At 44.9% G+C, this 19,601-nt stretch overlaps 1 protein-coding gene across 1 annotated transcript; it reads right to left on the bottom strand.

The window, feature by feature from the left end:
• Window positions 1-675: 675 nt before the first annotated feature.
• Window positions 676-13,369, bottom strand: Cd164 (CD164 molecule). The gene is made up of 6 exons (XM_051175571.1): window positions 13,101-13,369; window positions 10,496-10,582; window positions 9,276-9,347; window positions 8,214-8,249; window positions 4,444-4,500; window positions 676-3,008 (listed from the first exon to the last, which is right to left on the bottom strand). Exons 1-6 carry the CDS (start codon window positions 13,264-13,266, stop codon window positions 2,839-2,841), a joined length of 588 nt encoding a protein of 195 aa, XP_051031528.1. The 5' UTR covers window positions 13,267-13,369; the 3' UTR covers window positions 676-2,838.
• Window positions 13,370-19,601: the final 6,232 nt, after the last annotated feature.

Here is a 19,601-nt window from a genome sequence, read left to right as displayed (position 1 = left end):
CTATCTATAATAAGCACAGGCAATGAGAAAAAACAAAACCATTTCATCCTCATCATTTAATCTCCATGTTTTAGGAAGTTATGTCTGCTATAGTTTTATGTAATTATCAAGGCTAATATGGAACTGAAGACCTCATTTCTAATGCAACTCACTGAAATCTATTTTATATTCAGACTTGCAGGGGCATAGTGAAGAACCTCAGTGTAACAAGTGATTAAGTATGGATGCTTGCACGTGGCCCAACAGAACCGGAGATCCTAGGGCAGCATGCAGCCTGGTACCCTGAACAGAAGCCGCTCATTTCACATGCACTCTGAAGGTGAAGGCAGGGTGTGGCTAAGCAAGATGGCTCAATCCCTGGAGAAAGGGGAGCTGACCCCATAAATGGTGTCCTCTGAGCGTCCTGCCCTCACTCTTCGGTAAGGTGAGCCTGGGGTGTCTCTCTCATCCTCTGTCCAGTTATCATTTCTAAGGTTCTGCTCTCTGCTAATTCACAACCCTTAGTTCCACCTACCAGCCTACAGGACAACACAAAAGGTAGACAACCCAGTTTCAAATGGACAAGGCAAATACAACAGCATTAAATTTTATTATCAGAAAGTGACAATTTCGATCAATAAAGAGACTGATTCAAACAAAAGTATTTATTTTAAATCAGCTTGGTACACACAGAGATTAGTTTTGTAGTTTTTATTGAGCTCAAATAGAAATTTCTAAGTGCAGCAGTGCCTGCTTGTGCAGCAAGTACAGGAAAGGTAAAATAAAGTATGTGCTAGAACCAGATCTTCAGGACAAATCAGATGAGAACTCTGAAAATGTTTCTATATACCTTCTAAATAAAAAAACAACCCAAATTATTAATGGCTCAGAATACTACCTTGCTAAACAAAGACGGGGAGAGTGAGGACAGCTGTGAATTCTGTAGCAGAGCTTATGGAGAGACTTGCAAAATGTCACTAATTTCCTACAATGTTACAGCAATGCTCAAAACCACAGGAGCTTCAAATAAAGTTACATTCTCACACAACTTGCTACATGTGCTGACATTTATATAGGGCAAGGAGGTCACATCGAGGTCAATGACAATTACACCAATTTTGCCACCTTGTAAGGAATGGAAATTCTGTGTATTTTCAAAAGAACTTTAGCACTTACTTAAACCTAACAGCCACGCACTGTAATAAATTTTGTGAGGTACCTAGAATATTATAATGGAAATAAAACTGTGAGGTAAACCTATCTTTCCCAAAAAACCTTTGAAGCCAGAGATCTTAAACAGGTAAGGCACTTGAAAACATTAGGTGTATGTACAAATATGCAAGTAAAACAAACTTTAGCTGTACCAGCAAGCGGCAAAGAAACAGAGACCTCATTTTCAGAGCACAGAGTGTTTCACTTTGCGAAACAAACCAAAGCCATCTGTCATTCCCTACTATAAAACACTGGAAACCAGGCGCTAAACTTTGCTACTCTAAAAAAGAACATAAAAACTTAAATGACACAGGAAGCCAGAAGGCCTTTTCCAATTAGAGCCTCTTGGACTAGTCCATGTGTGAGAGGTAAGGGAGAAGAAGTATGCTTTACCTAAAGCTACAGAAACGAAAGTATGCATGATTACAGCACGTGGGAACTGAAACCGAGAAGGAAGAAAAGGAGTAAAGAGCAGAGAGCAAGAACAGCCATCAGCCAGGGCATCATCATCAGAGAGCTACCGCCATCGCCTCTCAAACCTCAGGTTTTAAGTCACCCTGGCCACATCTGTTAGAAAACAAAGTGATTGTCTCATTTTAAGAACTAGAAAACAATCCGAAAACTCCTTCCTTCTTGCCTCATGTAAAAGCTACTTTTCAGGGAAACCTGGGAGGAATCCTTAAGGTACAGTAATATTTGGATACTCTGTACAGAGGGAAAGATAATCAAATCAATTTTATGTCTATTAAACAGCCCTATGAAAAATGTTAGATGGTTTGATACAGGAAGCCTTCCAGCTCAGAAGGGTTCTTTAGCTTCTATTTCTCAGCTCTGGAGAAACCAATGTTTAAATTACATATTAACAGTGTGTTACCTACAAGAAGGTTCACTACTGTTTCCATCAACAGTTACATTCCCAGACCAAGCCTGAGCCCCCAAGCGTGAACGCATCTTTGTCCTGCCGTCGTTCTCGGTCTGTCTTAAGGCACGGTTCTGTTTTCCTAACACGGTATGAGTATCGACAAAACCTGTTCCACAGTAATGGTTTGCATCCTTCCCTTCCTCTAAATCTGGAATGTGATTCCCTGCATGGCATCTTATTTCTAATGTATAAAATACGACTCATCAAGCACAAGCCTCTAAGGGTAGTTTGGTACCGGGTGCGTTTAGTCTACTTTTGAAGTCAAGCCCTCAGTCTACCTGACTGGTGCCCATTCGGTACTCTTCTCCACTCCGGCCACTAAGTCACGCCTGGAGTTAGGATGAAGCGAACAGACCTTAGGCTTTTAAGTGGCCATATTTAAATTGCCAGTCAGAGGTTGCCTACACAGGATACCACTTCCCACAACTTACAGAAAGTTACATTTGGCATGTCAAAGAAAAAAAAAAAAAATCTCACAGCAGCAGCCATTTTAAACAAAAGATGACAGCCACATGGATTCATGCAGAATATTTTAAATATTCCTGTTGAGCAAAATGGTTTAACAGGCTTCTCTTCAAGGGTGATGCTCCACAGTATCCTGTACGCATCCTTTGGAAATGTAAAGGTCCTGGAACAGTGACTTCCATGTGGGATTTCATGAAAGATATTTTGGTTTCAGTGAGTTACACGTTAACTGCCAGTTTGCATTCATTTAACGGGTCTGTCTACAGAGTGTGGTAGTTTCGCTCTTTTGATTTGCAGAATTTATAGAGAAAGAAAATAACAGCCTGAACGCCCAAGACAAGGACAATTCCTCCAATGAAGCTGGCTGCATCGAAGGTTGACTTCCGCTCAGGTTGTGAGGTTGGGGTCAGGGTGGTATTGGCTGTACCTGCTATGATAACAAACAAAGAATCCTCAGTGTCATGATATTTATAGTTTCCAGACCTACCCAGGCATCAAGAGGTCTTTCCACATCAAAGTTTTATAACAGAATTTATCCTCATTTAAATCATAAAATAACATTTTCCCCCTCTGTCCAGGATAGTATATTGGCAATATTGCTAGAAGGTTTCAAATATAAAAACAGGTAACAGTTTTCTGGCATATAAACTGTACTATTATGATTTACTAAGTACTTCTAAAACATGTAATAACTTTGTTAATCTATTTTGGTTAACTGCTAAAATAAGTATTTGTTAAAACTTTTGGGTTTTACTAGCTAGATGAGGAATATAAAAATTCAGTTGCTATTTTTCAAGTTAAAAGTAACTAACAGGCTGGGGCAGAGGTGGCGCACGCCTTTAATCCCAGCACTTGGGAGGCAGAGGCAGGTGGATTTCAGTGAGTCAAGGCCAACCTGGCCTACAGAGCGAGTTCCAGGACAGTCAGGACTGCTACACTGAGAAACCCTGTCTCGAAAAACCAAAAAGAAAAAAAGAATAAGGAAAAAAAGGAGACAAACAAAAAAACCCACACAATTAACTAACAATCTATATGTCAGCAAAGGCAACAGCACATAGTTAGAAACATATTAAGCAGGGCACTGCTGGTTAATTTGCATTATGAGAAAACATTACAAAGCCAAAAAGGAAACAAATTTGAAAACTAGAATTTCTACAAACAAAATACTCATTGAAGAATCCTTGCATTCTGTCAATTCTATATTATGAAAAAGTATTAGCAAGTCAGAAGAAATCTAGAATTATTAAGGGAATAAAATGTCTCAAGAGGAACAAAAAGGTCAGGACTATGTGACATCATGGAAATAAAGTGTACGTCACCGTCAAATGAGACCCTAACGTATTCTTGAGGACAGGCAGGCTCTGGTAAGCTGACCAACTTTAACTGACTCCCAGTGTCCTCTGTCCTTTTATTTGTGTGTGTAGAAACAGTGACCACATTGCAAAGCAGCACAGGCAGGGAGGCTCAGCAGTCACAGGACGAGAGCGAGCCCTCAGATCCAAGCAAGTCTAAGAAAGGACAGCGTTTAAGAAGAATACAGGTACAAACCCTGGCTTTGCAGCTTTGTCCAACTACAAACAACACTCTTACCTTCACCAAAACCATGATGGCTCTCACCTTCTAAGGAACTAGTAGCCCCAAATCCCATTTCACATGGAAGGTTTATAGAAAGGTTTTTAGAGAAAATACTCCTATGAAATCTAAAGGGCCAGGTCAAATGTGGCCACCTCAAGACTAAAAGAGGACCCCCAGCAGAGGCCAACCCCCACCCTGGCTCTCTAGGTCAGGGCCGAGTCAGCCCATAGGGATCTATGACAAGCCTGGACCTTGGCAGCAGAGTCTGAACGTTCAGAAAGCCCAATTACCTGACGTAACAACTGGGGGAGTAGGCGTAGGAGGGAAAGGCCGAGTTGTGGGTTTATCTGGAATGAAAACAAAACGTATTAGAAACCTTAAATTTCCAATTTCCAATGTATAGTTTTTAAAACAATACTTTTGTTTTAGACAACAGAAGCCAAATTTAGTTAATGACCCAATACAAGCACTTACATATATTCTGAGAGTTAGCCAGCATAAAGTTGTTTTTATGATAAAAATCTAGGTATATATGTAAGACACACACATCTAGACAGACTACATGGAGACTAAGAAGGGAACATTCTTGCTCCTATGATAAATTGCGTATATAACTGAAATACACCATACTCACCATGCTTTGCTCATCTTTAAAGGGGCAGAGTAGGATATTACATTTTCAATGCCAGAGAGGTCAAGGATCTGAGCAAGCATGGCTGGGTTCCAATAAAACCTCATTCATCAGCATTAGCACCAGGGCTAGAGCGGCCCTATTTGGATGACAGTCTACCTACTACTGTGTATGAGGCTAACGTACCATCTAAACATAAAATGACCTGTGAAAATAAAGCTCTTGACTACCAGAACTATGACAGTGTATATACTGAGTGTAGTCTTAAACGAAGGAGCAAACACTATAAACTCTGTCGTGTTTGTGTATGTGTGGTTGCGTGCACAGCTGACATGGCACAAGTGTGGAAGTCGACCTATAGGGACCGGCTTTCTCCTCCTGCCATGTTAAACTCAGGTCACCAGGCCTGGGGCAAGTGCCTTTATCTCCTGAGTCATATTGCCAGTGCCCAAGTTCTAATATCAAGTTAAAATATAAAGTTCTGAGCTTCAACAGTAGACACCACCGTTGGGCTTTAAGACAAAGGTCAGTAGGGTAAATAAAGGTATACAGGCCAGGGCTCTCCAAAAGGCATTGTTGGCACCCAAAGTTAACAGGGTCCTAGGAAGCTACGGTATTCTCATTCTCACAGGACTATGGTAAAGCGTCTATCTGACTGACATGAAGGGTAACAAGATAGTCCAGCACTTGGCTATGCAAACCTGCTGACCAGGTTCACTCTCCAGAACCTGGGTAAAGGAGGAAGGAGAAAAGGAACTCCAAAGTTGTCCTTTGATCTCTACTCCATATGGCCCACACCACCTCTTTTCCCCAGCCTTAAGCCCCTAGTTATCCCGCTAATTAATTGGTTATCTAATACTAATTGGCCAGTCCTGAATCATCATACATAAAAGAAACACACTCACTCACACACACCTGAACCCTACAGAACAGACACAATGCCTACATTAGGAGGCATGCCTATCCTAAGACTCACCACTTCTTTTTGTAGTTTAAGTATACCTATTGTGAGACAATCTTTTTGTACACTGTGAAGATGTCTCTGCAAAGGCACCTTGTGATTGGTTTAACAAAGAGCTGAACTACCAATAGCTAAGCAGGAGAGGAGAGGTGGGGCTCCCAGGAAAAGATAGACACTCTGGGAAGAAGGCCAGACAGGGGGATTTGCCAGCCAGACATGGAGGAAATGTATTGCACCATAATACTAAGCAGAGACAACAAGCCTGTTACAGAATATACATTAATATAAATGGCTTAATTTAAGTTGTAAGAGCTAGTTGGAACAAGCCTAAGCTAAGACCAAGCATTCATAATTAGTATAAGGTCTCTGTGTCATTATTTGGGAGCTGGTGGTCCAAAGGAAGTCCCATAATATATACATCCTGTGTAACCAAACAATAGAGATATGACAAAATGAACTTTACAAAGTAAATAAATAAGTATTACCTTCTTTTCAATGTTAAGATATTAGTTTTAGCTGGGTGGTGGTGGCACATGCCTTTTGTCCCAGCACTCAGGAGGGATGGGAGAGGCGGGTGGAACTGAGTTTGATGTCAGCCTATGCTACAGAGTAAGTTCCAGGTCAGTCAAGGCTACATAAAGAAACTGTGCCCCCTCCAATACTAGTTTTGTTTGATGTTATGGTTTAAAACCCTCTACAGACTTGCTATTATTTTTTTTTTTTTTTTTTGGTTTTCGAGACAGGTTTTCTCTGTATTGCTTTGGAGCATATCCTGAAACTCACTCTGTAGACCAGGCCTGCCTACTTCTGCCTCTGGAGAGGTGGGATTAAAGACATGCGCCACCAATGCCTGGCTCACATTTTTAAAGAATGGTAAAAGTTAATCCTTTTTTGTTAATAGGTAAAACGTTTTAGCAATTTTATGTGCGGAAACAGCATGCTGACAATATTTCCAAATGAGGCACTACTTCAGTGGCATACCTCCTGACCTTATGTCCTTTTCATTAAACAAAACCTCTAAATTGTAACTACTGGTAATCAGCAGCAAGGAGATCACCATCCAGTGTAACATCACAGCCAAACTCTACTAAATACTTAATCCCTTGTGTTCCAATTAATGTATCATCAACATCTCCCACTTTGACATAATTTGGTCACCCCACTGTTAATGATCCTACTTACATCGAGGAAAGGCTACCCAATGAACTGCATTGGAAAGAAATGTATGAGCACAGAAAGAGTTAATTTCCTAAAGCGAGCCTAGCATCCTTCCACTTTATAGAACCACAAATGGACAAATAAGACATGGCTCATGAACACAGTGTCAAGTGAGCAAGTAGAAAAGACACTAACAATAGTGAAGACCCCAAGGCCACAATGACTGGGGGAGATTGTTCTGTGTGCCCACATCCCGGGTTCACCATCTTCCCCGGGATCTTCCGCGGGTTCACCATCTTCCTGGGCCAATGGACTCTAACCAGCACAGAAGCTTCGTACTAACAGTCCACAAGATAAACTTGACAGCATGTGCAGGTCCCTGTGGTATCAGGGTTTCTACTGCAGCTGATTACAAGTCCACTTTGGTCTGTTATTCTGCACAGGCCATAGTAATACATTTACTAAAATACAAGTCTGCTCCTCTGAGGACCTACATCTTAGGCCTACATCTAAGTCTCAGAAGCAGGACATATGGAGGAGTTCCTCCGTTTTGCTTTTGATTTGTCAAGCTTACTAAGCTGATTGTCACCTAGTATAAGATACTAACCATCTCCTCCAAAAGTGTGAACCACCCAGCTTCATCTGCATGCCCCCCCCCCACTTTCCCGGTGTCCAGTCAGTCAGTCCTATCTCTATGTCCCTCAACACACACCCACCTACAAATTCCCAATAACAATGCTGACTTTATTCATCCATCTTCCTGACAGCAACAAAACGAGGGGCTACTCTCTGCCCACACCTGCCATCATCTGACCTAGCACTTGTCCTGGAAGAGACTGTAATACTACTTCCTTAAAGTTCTCATTATACCAACTAATCGTCCAATTGCATGTATCAGGAGTGAAATATACCATCAGGTTATAGTAAGAGGGAAAAGACACACAAACACACTAACCATTATCCCTATTTCATAAAAAGAACACTTAAGTTATACACAAAGAAAAGACCTGAGGAGCTGGGCGTCGGTGGCGCACCTTTAGTCCCAGCACTCGGAAGACAGAGGCAGGTGGTCTCTGAGTTCAAGGCCAGCCTGAACTACGGAGCTAGTTCCAGGACAGGTTCCAAAGCCACAGAGAAACCCTGTCTCAAAAAACAAACAAAAATAAAAGACTAGAGGATATTAATTTCTGAAAACATTCTGGCATACTGCCCAATAAAAGGGAACTACAATTCCCCATGTGCTTCTGTGTTTTCTGAGATTTATGACACCCACAGAAGGGAAGAAGAGAGGCCGTCTCGTCTTGTATTACCTGTAGAGCTGGTCGGCACTGCGGTGGTAGTAGGCACTATTGAAAAAGACAGACGCATTAGTTTCTAAAGCTTGTAGCAAGTTCCCCAATCTGGGAAACTACCTGTAGTTTTACAACACAGACATCACCCCTGGAAGACACAGCTACGCACACCCAACGCTATTTCCCCCTTCCTTAGAAAGGAAGCCATCAATTTTCAGTGGTAACCCACTTCCGCCTAAGACATTTCTTACCGTTCTCACAGTTAACTAGCCACACACAGCTTTTAACTAATGGCTACAATGTGGATACAGGCTTTGTTTTCCTTCTTGTGGGCAGGGGGGAAAAAAAATCAATGTGAAGTCTGGAACATTAGACAGTAAGGTTTAAACTATTTTTAGGAAAGGCTGAATTCCTTGCTTGTGTATGACTTAACCAGTATTATCCATTCTAGAGGGGATAAAATTAACCCAATAATAATCAAACCTATCAAGTTCAGTGGGATGGAGTAAGCCCTATCAAAATTAGTCAACAGTAGTCATCAATGGTTACTTTCTATAAAAATATTCAATTATCTATATGCCAAATTGGAATTTAATTTCCCCCATTAACTTACAGTAACAGCAGAAAAAACAACCACTAGCTAGGTGGGCAAGGTAGCTCACTCCTGTAATGCCAGTAATTGGGAGGCAGGGACAGGAGAATCTGGGGTTTGAACTGAGATAGACATTCAAGGCCAGAATGAACAACAGAAGGTGGAGAGGAAGAGTAAGGGCTGGCGTAGGAAGGTCAGCTGTGCCAACCAGGGTGTTTTCAGGGGAAAAAGTAAAAGCCAAAGAGTAATCCAATTCCTCAAACACAGAAGATGAATACAGAAATTTACTTGTAACATTTGAAGGGAGGAGCTTAACATTACTGCAGGAAACCAAAGACTCATAGCTGGATCATGACACTAAGATTTAGACTAGCACCCTTCTAATAACAGGCCAGTGACGTCTACATGTCAGCATGGTCAGAGTGTGACAGTGACCTTCCTTAACCACCCATGTGGTCACATCCCCAGCACATGCAGTGCAAGCTTACCAGAACAGGACTCAGTCTTGTTCAGCATGGTACAATTACTCCGGGGCACACTTGAACAATACGCCTCATTACCTATAAGAGAGAGAGAGAGAGAGATTGAGAGATTGAGAGACTGAGATTACTCACATCTCTGGCTTTGCTACTAAGCTCTAGGACACCACTACAACAAAACCAAAGCAAGCCAAGCCAAATGTGGCTGGCACACACCTGTGACTGACCCCAGAGCTCTGGAAGAAGGTTTCAGGTTCTCAAGGTCAGAGTAATAAAAGCTGCTACTCCTTCCTACAGTCTTACAGACAATCTAAAAGGCACTGAACACTGAAGACATAAACAGAAATTCACAGGACTCTGAGGACTGGTAAGGACGTGTGGTCAAGTTCCTTCAGCAGACGCAGTGAGCAGGGTCTGCAGAAGGAACAGGACTTATGCTCTACACTTTCACCTCTACTTGTGCACAATTTCTCAACAGTTTCCCTGAACAGACAGACTTGGAGTGGTAACTGGAGAGCCTTCAGCAACAAATCTTAAAACACAGGATGTAATCTCCAAACCTCAACAAGTCCTATGAGTACAGTGGGAGAGGATCCACCTTACAGCTCTCTGAAGTTAATCAAGTATCAAGTTCTACTTTATAGTTTAACGTATGTGCACCACATGGTTAACTCCCGAAAGTTAAAGAGCATTCTGCATCTCTTGTGCTACTTACAGAACTAACACTCACTGGATAAAGGAGCTTAACACGTAACTCCATTCTTACTGAAAAAACAAAACTGTACCTTTAGGGATGCCAAAAAATCCCAACAAAAACCAAAAAAGGAGAAAGTTCTTTAATAGATTGTTTTACTGATAGGGAAAGCTGTAAGCAGCTTACCTTAAGAAAACAGAGGAATCCACATTGTAATACTATAATCCTAATAAAAATATTACATTTCAACTCTTCCCTTCTTATACAGATCAAAGCAGTCAACAAGGTTCCACAAGGCCTCTACAGTTCACCTCCCAAGACAAATGACCCCACTTCCGAAGGAAAATAACAGTTTTTCCAGTTAATTCTAGCACACTTTAATCCTTCTGAAGATCTAAAATCTTTCCTTTAGCAACTAGTACTCTTACGGAAGTACTGATTTGGAAAATAAACACTGCATACCATCTTAAATATTCTATAGGATTTTCAAATATTCAAGAATATGCAGAAGGGCTGTGACTCCAAAGTTTCTTACCTTCTTTGCATTCGACCCAAAGACAGGCAGTATTGTTAACTGTGGCATTAACACAGGAAATACAGCTGTTGCGGCTCTCACAGGTTTCTAGGGGGAAATTATGAAGTCAATGAATTGATGTTTCATTTAGTTTGTTTTACATTTTTTTGAACAGTAAGCAGTAGATTAGCTTTAATAATTCCATGAAACATTATGTTTATAAGCTGGTTTATTAAGAAATTTCAACGGTGGGCCAGCACGATGGCACAGGGAGTAAAGGTTGATGACCTGGGGTCAATGCCCTGGCCCCACTCAATGGAAGGAGGACTGACTCCTCAGTCCTATCCTCTGGCCTCCTCTGGTGTGCTTTGCCAAGTGTGTTCACGTACATGCACACACACAAATACAAAAGTTATTTTTAAGCCTGCCTTAATGTTGCACACCTTTAATCCCAGCACCCAGAAGGAAGATAGGCAGATCTCTGTGAGTTCAAGGCCAGTCTGGTTTAAACAGTGAGTTCTGTGACAGCCAGGACTATATAGTGAGACCCTGTCTCAAAAGAAAAACAAATTAAAATTTCAATCATCAACTATGAAACTGCAAGCAAACTTTTGGAAAACAGGCTAGAGGGCATACTGAGTACTAGGAAGTGATTATCAGCCAAGACTGAAAGATACCTGGACATCCAGGGATTCTCAAAACACATTAAGAGAAACACTGTCATAACATCCACACAAAGAAAGCACTGCCTCCAAATGCCAGAGAAAATAAGTTTTAAGTAATAAAGAGTATAGATTTGAAAATTCAACTCTGATGGAGCCATTCTAAAATCAAGTTAGTTTCCCAGAGTCAGTCTTCAATGACTCACTTTCTACAGGGTTCTCCATAATTGGAAGAGACCATGGTAAGGGGCCACATTCATGGGTGTGTATGTATGTTTGTGTGTATATCACTGCCCACCCATGTATAGACATGCATCGGCCAACACTCTAAAATCCTAAAATCCATGGCTCTCAACCCCTGGGGGAGGGGGCCCAACCTATGATCATCTGCATGTCAGATAGATTCCTAACAGCAGCAAAAACACAGTTATGAAGTAGCAGTGAAAATAATTTTAATGGTTGGGGCTCACGACAACACAGAGTTTTATATATTAAAGGATCACCGCATTAGGAAAGGTTGAGAACTTTCCACCGCTCTAAACCAAACAGTACAGAAACAAGAACTCAGATGGCCAATTACAACTCTAAGTCTGGACAAAGAAATGGATTTATAGAACAGGGCTCACTTCATTTCTTTTCTAGAATAGTCTCTTTTGTGCAGAATCGCTGCATCCCAACAGTTACATTTACTGGAAGCAAGGACCCATCTGGTGGATGCGGGCAATCACAAAGTACCCGTTCTTAAGACATGCTATAAACAACCCTGTATGCCTGATGATGGGTGTAGCATGGGGAATGCTATTTTCCACACTGCAGCTTATCCCATAATTTCCAGAAAATACAAGTTAAGTCCTCTGCAGGTATTTCAATTACACAAAGGCAATTAACTTGGTATTTTCAGGCTCCTTTTAAAAACAAAATGTAAAACCCACACATTACAATTCTGGGTAAATTGCCAAATGAGCAGAAGACAAAATAATTTTGCTTTATCATCTTAACTGTGATAAAAATTCCCAGACTTGTTCTGAAATTTACTTTGGTCAATTAAAAAAAAATTGAACTTTAGCCTATTTCTGAGTCTAACAATAAATCGGGAATTACATGCCTAGTTTTATTCATATTACATCTCATAAAATGCTAAAAGTAGAGAAGGCACTAGCACCAGAAAAGGGCCAATGTCGAATCACTCCACTTCGGCAACCCTTCGGTTGAGCAGCGCAGTTACTTCTTACCCAAATCAAGTAAAACAATCAACTTAAACATCTCGTGCCTTTTCACCTCATTACTGCGAATTTATCTTCTGTCTCCTTCGCCTTGTCACGGCCTACGTCAATTCGCATTAACCGTAACAAGCCCCCGGAGTTCAACAAAAGGCACCGTTCCTCGACCGGGTTTTGGAGAAGTCTCTAGACCGCATTTCGCCCCTTTCTGGACAACTCTCAGATCACAGGGCCCGGGGAGGGCGGTTAATCGTGGGTTTCACCTCCCGTCCCAGGCTGCAAGCGCCCGCCGCAAGCGTGCGTCCTTCGCTCGCACTCGGCCCACACCGCCCTGCTAAGTGGACGCGAAGTTGCGGGAGGGGGCGGCGGGGACCGCCAGTTCGTCCCGAAGTTCCGCCCCGGCCCCGCGGAGCCGAGCCACGTCGCCGTCCCGAGCCTGGAGATGGCGCCTGTGCGGGCAGCGGCGGGCGAGCGGGATGAGCCCCGCGGCCTAGCTCGCCCGCAGCTTCGCCGCGCAGCGCACCCGACCCGACCGGACCCGACCGAAACCGATCGGACCCGATCGGACTCGACCTGACCCGACCGGACCCGACCCCACCGAACCCGACCTGACCCGACCCCACCGAACCCGACCTGACCCGACCGGACCCGACCTGACCCGATCAGACCCGACCCGTCGGGCCCGGCCGGGCGGCCATGTTGCGCGGGTCCCACCGGGTCGTGTGGCGTGTGTCGGGCGCCCACCTGGCTGCGTGGTGGGCGTGAGCGTCGTCGGGGTCGGCTCGCTGGTCACGTTCGTGGACTCGGTCACGTTGGGAGCGGCGGTGCTGCTGTGCTGCTGCGCCGCCGCCACGCAGAGCGCGGCCAGGCAGGTGGCGGCCCAGAGCAGCCTGCGGGAGACGGGCGACATCGCGTCCTCAGCCGCGGCGAGCAGGAGGAAGCTGCGGCGAACCAGGCTCGCGCCGGCCGTGCGTGTCCTGCGGCGCCGCCCCCGACGAGCCCGCCCCCCGCGGGAGCGCGCGGCGGTCACGTGAGCAGCCCGGCGGGGCGGGGCGTGTGCGCGGGGCGGGGCGTCTGGGCGGGCGGGGCGGGGCGTGTGCGCGGGGCGGGGCGTCTGGGCGAGCGGGGCGGGGCGTGCGCGCGGGGCGGGCGGAGGCGGGGCGTGTGGGCGGGGCGGGGCGTCTGGGCGGGCGGGGCGGGGCGTGTGCGCGGGGCGGGCGGAGGCGGGGCGTGTGCGCGGGGCGGGGCGTGTGGGCGGGGCGGGGCGTCTGGGCGGGGCGTAGCGGGGCGGACGGAACCACCAGGGAGCCCGCGGGAGGGGGAGGGTGGAGCGGCGCCCCGGGGCCGCGGGCGGCCGCCCCCATCCTGCTTCGGTGGGACGGCGGCCCGCGAGCCGCACGCGCTCTTTCGGGCCCGGGGACGGCCGTGAACGTGGACACGGCGGGTCTTCCCGCGCATCCGCAGCAGAGAGGCTTCCTCTCCCACCCCCCCCCGCCATGGCGAGGATGGGGCTGCCCACGTGACGTGAGGGGCGGGGCCCTGCCGGCCCGGGTCTCACGTGCCCTGCGCGCCCGCGCGCGGCGCGGCTCGGTGTGGCCGCACGGTCGGCTGCGCTCGTGCAGGAAGCCTGATGCGATCTTGAGTGCGGTGCTTCCCCGGGCGCTGCGGGGTGCGTGGCCATGGCGGGGCCGCCTGCCGAGCGCGTGCCGCCGAGGATGCGACCGACTGCGAGCTCCACCCGTCCCCGCGTGCAAAGTCCGCGTGCCCCGCCCCGGACCTGACCCGGTCCAGGCTCTCCGGAGCCGTGAGCGCCATCTGATGCTGGGTCTCCCAGAGCGCGCTTTTAAAACTTGAGCCTAAGATCGGAAGCCTTTATTTCCGCCTGGAATCGAACCAGCGCGGTCCGTCAGTTAGGAGGCGTCTTCATCAGCTTTCTGAGAAGCAGCTGCTGCTGTTCGCTCAAACGCCACGTGAGACCCTGGCTGGCGAGACACTGCTCAACTCCTAACATTGGGATATTAAGAACAGACGTTATGTTTCATATCGTCTTCCTGTTCCCAAATCGATGAGCTCGTTTGTACCCTAAGATGAACACACACTGCTGTGCGGACCATTGATTAACAGCTTGTCATTGGAATGTTAACTCTAGCCCTCAGATTTTTTTTTTTTCTTCAAGATTTATTTATTATGTATACAGCGTTCTGCCTCCATGTCAGAAGAGGGCACCAGATCTCATTACAGATGCCCGTGAGCCATCATCATGTGGTTGCTGGGGATAGAACTCAGGACCTCTGGAGGAGCAGCCAGTGCTCTTAACCCAGCCCCTCCCTCCTTTAGTCTTTATAAGGGGGCAATTTCAAGACTAGAAAACATCTGACTTAGTTTATTTTAATGACATCTATAGTACTAGATCAAGGATCTGACTTTAGTTCCAAAGTTACTTTCATCATTTTAGAAACATTTATTTCCAGTTCAAAAGGAAGTAGAATTCTGTTTATTGTCTTATTTCTCAATTTTGGGACTATTGTGATCGCATGCTAGTTGACTCCTACCTGTCCCTGCCATTGTAGGTTGTGTAATGGCAGCCTGGCTTCTATCTAGGAGAAGCCAGAAAATACAATATCCTTCCCCTGTGTGAACACATATACACCCCTCCCCAACATTTTCAGTGTTCCCTGAAGATAAATCACCAGGCTTAGTTGAGATGCACTGTTCTAGACGTTTCTGTTTGGAAGATCAGCCATCCCTAAGATTTTTTTTTTTTTTTTTTTATCTTAGATACCCTCGGTCTTCGATTAAGATTACAGATTGTCTTTGTTCTCTCAAAAGCAATAAAACGGTGTGTAGCCCTAACTCCCTCTCACACAGACCAACACTCCACGCCCAAGCTGGAAGAGTACATGTGCCCAATGGGCCTTTGAGAACCAGGCGTTTGGCTCTGCTACTTGATAGAAAGGAACAGACTCTCTTCAGTGACTGGTGTTAATGTGAGTCACTGGACGGGAAGAGCAGTATTTCAGGTGGGCAGCCAAACATCTGTGGGCCACGTGAACCTTGAACTTAAAAGGAAGAATTCTTGGCATGTCAACGTGGCTTGCTAGAACATTCAGGACCCAATCCCACACGATCTTGCCAGCTCTAGGCCTGACCCCAACCACATTTGTTGCCCAGTGTTTCCTTCTACATTTCTTGGAAGAGAGCACCCAACTGACCTAACATTTCTCAACCTGACCATTGATGACTTAGTTTAATTTCCTGTTGCTATGATAAAATATCCCAACAAAAAGGACTTTAAGTTAGGAATAATTTATTCAACTTATAATTCCACATTACAGTCCATCATTGCTGAGAAATCTAGGAGGCAGGAACTTGACTCAGAGAATGACTGCCTGAGTCCTGGGAATGGATGGTGCTGCTCATGATGGGAGGGGCTAGCCTTGTCTACATAGTACCTCAATGAAACTTCCTAAGTAATTCCAGATTGCATGAAGTTGACATTTAAAGCCACCATAGCTACCAACCCCCTTCCTGTCAACAAGTAGCAGATATGGCTATAGGAGAGCTCCTGAGTTGCCCTCCCATCAACGAGTAGCAGAATCTATAGGAGAGAGCTCCTGAGTTGCCCTCCCATCAACGAGTAGCAGAATCTATAGGAGAGAGCTCCTGAGTTGCCAGTGTCAGCTGCTTGTGCTTTCTTTTTCATTTGGATCATCCTGATGCCGTGCCTGGACCACTCAAGGCTTCCGGCATCTGGGCACTTCTCACTTCTCCTGACAGGCCTCTCAAGCTAAGATTCACTCCCTCTACAAAGCTCTCCTTAAAAATCCCAGTGGACTCCTGCTTCCTGTCCCCGAGAACATAGGTGCTCCCCTGCGCCTGCCTGTAGCAAAGCCTGCACCTTCTTTTATTTGTGATTTGTCTGTCTTACTAGATGATGGACTCAGAAAACAGGTGGTGTTTATCAGATTATTCCCTATTCCAGTCGTAATGCTGGGCTTCTATAGAAGGCATTCAGTTATTTTGATGTTTTAGAAAAGGCCAGGTAAAGCCAGGCAGTGGTGGCTTGCACCTTTAATCCCAGCACTCAGGAGGCAGAGGCAGGCAGATCTCTGTGAGTTCAAGGCCAGCCTGGTCTACAGATCGAGTTCCAGGACAGGCTCCAAAGCTTCAGAGAAACCCTGTCTCAATAAATAAATAAATAAATAAAAATAAATAAAATAAAAAAGAAAAGAAAGAAAGCAGGCTGAGTAAATGAGCACATTTGGATCAGTTGTCCACCCTTGGCAAACAACAAACAGCAAAAGACTTTTAATAAGATTGATAATTCCTGATGTTTAAAGAATTTTTTAAATCATGAGTTGCAGTGAGGGTGTGTGTGCCTGTGTATGTGGTGTCCCCAGAGGCCCTGGAATTGGAGTTAAGGAGGTTGTGAGCCACCCAGCATAGGTGCTAGAGACTGGAATAGCAGGAAATGTTCTTAGCCAATCATCTTTCAGGTTTTTAACCTCAGTTTAATAGTACGTATGGTTAGGACTGATAACACGCCAGAGATGTTTTTATTTGGTCCCCTCCACTTTGTAGACATTTCACTGACACTAGTGCCAGGGCTTTGATTCAGGAGGGACCACTGTGCTTGAGCTCTCACTTTTGCTAAACACTGGAGCATCTAAAAAAATGCTCTTCCAAAGGTCCTGAGTTCAATTCCCAGAGACCACTTCTGGTTCCATCTTCTGGCATGCAGGTGGAACACTATGTATAATTAATAAATTTTTTTATTTATTTAATGTTGCCTAGGGACTGGCCTAATGGGTTTGAAAGGCCTCAGTATCCAGATTTTCAGAAGTTCCCCAGTGTTTCTAGCCTATAACTCTGATAAAAACCTCCCACCTTCCTTTTGCTTTTTAGAGTGGTCCATAAACAGATGGGATTTATGAGACTTAGAATTTTGTTCAGAATGTGAAGTACTGAGACTTAGCTCACTCTGAATCAGAACTTGATTTTCACAAGATCCTCAGAAGATAGGTACACATGTATATTATGAGTCTGAAAAGGCTGAACTATACTACAACATGGCCAGAACTCAGCTGTCCTGAATTGCCACAGTTTGGACAGTAACTCACCTTGGAACCTATAGTAGGACATGTTTTGACAAATGTAAGCTTGTGATAGAAACAACAAGAATCTGGGAATTCAAAGAGTCACAGAACCCAGACAGCTTCCCCTGGGACCAGTACCTGTAGTTATAGTTTCTTTCCTTTTCCTACACAGTGCAGGCTGGTCTTGAACTTACATGCCCCAGGCTAGCCTGAAACTTATTCTCCTGCATGCTGGGGTTTCAGGTATGGACCACACATCCGGCTTCAAGGTTTATTTCTCTTCTGCTTAACTGTGGGTTTGTTAGAGCTCTTTGCATCATCTCTCAATTTAAGAAATGGGAGACTTGTTCTTGACTTGTTCCTTAGGGATAGTCCATGTGTTGAGGTAACAGCCTGGAAAGCTTTCTGATGGTCTCCATGAGCTATGATGTCCCTGTGTACAGAGGTGTCCACAGTGCTTTCTCTGGTCTATTCTGGAGAACTATTTCCGGCTAGAACGCAGAAGGACAGCACCCTGTTACATGCTAAAGTAAGAGAAGCTGTGAGCCCTAATGGTCAGCTTTGTGCTATGTTGTACATCACTTGTAGCTCAGTTTATTACCTGTATTTGTTCGATGTATGGGTCTGACAGGGACTTAAGAGCTGCCTGTGTAAAGAGTAGTGATTCCATTCTGGGAATGTAGGGAATAACTTTGTTCTCTAAGGGGGAGCGTACCAGTCAGCATGGGAGAGGGACCTTTGAATTCGCTCCCTGGGTGACTGAGAAGTTCATTCGGTATTGTGTGGCAACACAGAATGACAAGCTCTTAATGCCTCTTGAAAGGATTATGCATTGTCACGGAACTGGTTTTGTGGGAAGATATTACTGCGTTTTTATTGCATATCTGCTATGCTAGGTGTCATTAGAGATCTCTTCTCAGCCCTCAAAGCACAGAGACAGATGTAGTCCTACTTTATCAACTAAAGTGGATTCCCCAGTAAAGCAGTGTGCTGCTGTTGGTTTTGTAGGTTTACTCAGAGAATCATGGAAATCTTAGGGCCAGCAGGTAGACAGTGGCTTTATTTCTATTATCAGTAGAAGTGAGATCAGCAAAAGGTTAAATCGTTGTAGGAAAGGCGAGTTTAGAACGAACGCGTTTAACTTAAACTACTCATAAAGTGCAAAAAGTCAAGAATCTGGAATCTTGATGTTGATGGACCATTCCTTCATTCATTACCAAGCACTCGTAATCAGTAACTGTTTATAGTCGGGACAAATGCCATTTCTATTATTTTCTATATTTTTACATTTTAGCATTTTGAGACAAGGTCTCAGGTAGTCTAGGATAGTCTCAAACTACTATGTAGTAACGGATAGCCTTGAACTTCTGATCCTCCAGAATGAATGGAAGGATCAATGTATATGCTTTGAAATGGAGGTCTGAGAACCTCTGCACATATAGATTTGAAATGAAAGTTTCTGTAGCCCAGGGGTAGAGCAGAAGTGGACAACGTGATCAGGAACTTGCCATCTCTGAGACTGGACTTGGAAACTGCACCCCTGGCTGCATGTGGCTGATGTGCTGCATCCACCTGGACCACTATGCCTGAGCTGGGTCAGCTTCTTGTACCCAGTGAATCCCCAGTCCTTTCCCAATATCAGATGAAATGTGTAAGGCCATTGACAGTTTGCCACCAGCAGAGCCTGACCTTTGTTCCGCATCACCCATGCTGGTCATGAGTTGGAAATCACAGGCGCTTCAATGTGGTTGTCTCAAAGATTGGTAAGTCTTGGTGGCAAGCCCTGTTCCCTTTTGGGATAACACCAGTGACACCTGAGGACTGGCTCAGGTCCAAAGAGGGGGTCTGGGGGCTTCGCAGAAAAGCCAGAGCTTAGTTATTCAGATATGGTAGTGCATACCTATAATCCTAGTACTTGGGAGACTGAGGAAGCATGGTTTTGAGTTCAAGGCCAGCCTGGGTGACAGAGTGAGGTTCCATTTTAGGATTTCAAAATAATAAAGAGCAGCTTGGGTTCTCAGACGAAGGAGCTCAATCTGATGTGGCTGTTGATGAGTTTTGGAGAACATTTATAGGGTACACACTCAGAGGCCATATCCTGCAGGTTATACATGAGTGGTTTATTGAATATCAAATAGAGCATCCATCT

This window comes from Phodopus roborovskii, unplaced genomic scaffold (genome assembly GCF_943737965.1).
Source record: "Phodopus roborovskii unplaced genomic scaffold, PHOROB, whole genome shotgun sequence".
NCBI lineage: Eukaryota > Metazoa > Chordata > Mammalia > Rodentia > Cricetidae > Phodopus > Phodopus roborovskii.
The sequence above is the reverse complement of the archived record's forward strand: the minus strand, read 5'-3'. Positions and strand labels throughout refer to the sequence as shown.

Excerpts from the sequence above, each read along its gene's own strand:
- Cd164 (XM_051175571.1), bottom strand. The coding sequence starts at position 13,266 with ATGTCGCCCGTCTCCCGCAGGCTGCTCTGGGCCGCCACCTGCCTGGCC. Across the intron at positions 10,583-13,100 it reads CACGCCCACCACGCAGCCAG|AAACCTGTGAGAGCCGCAAC; the intron begins GTGGGCGCCCGA and ends ATTTCCCCCTAG. Across the intron at positions 4,501-8,213 it reads AGTGCCGACCAGCTCTACAG|ATAAACCCACAACTCGGCCT; the intron begins GTAATACAAGAC and ends TTTTCATTCCAG.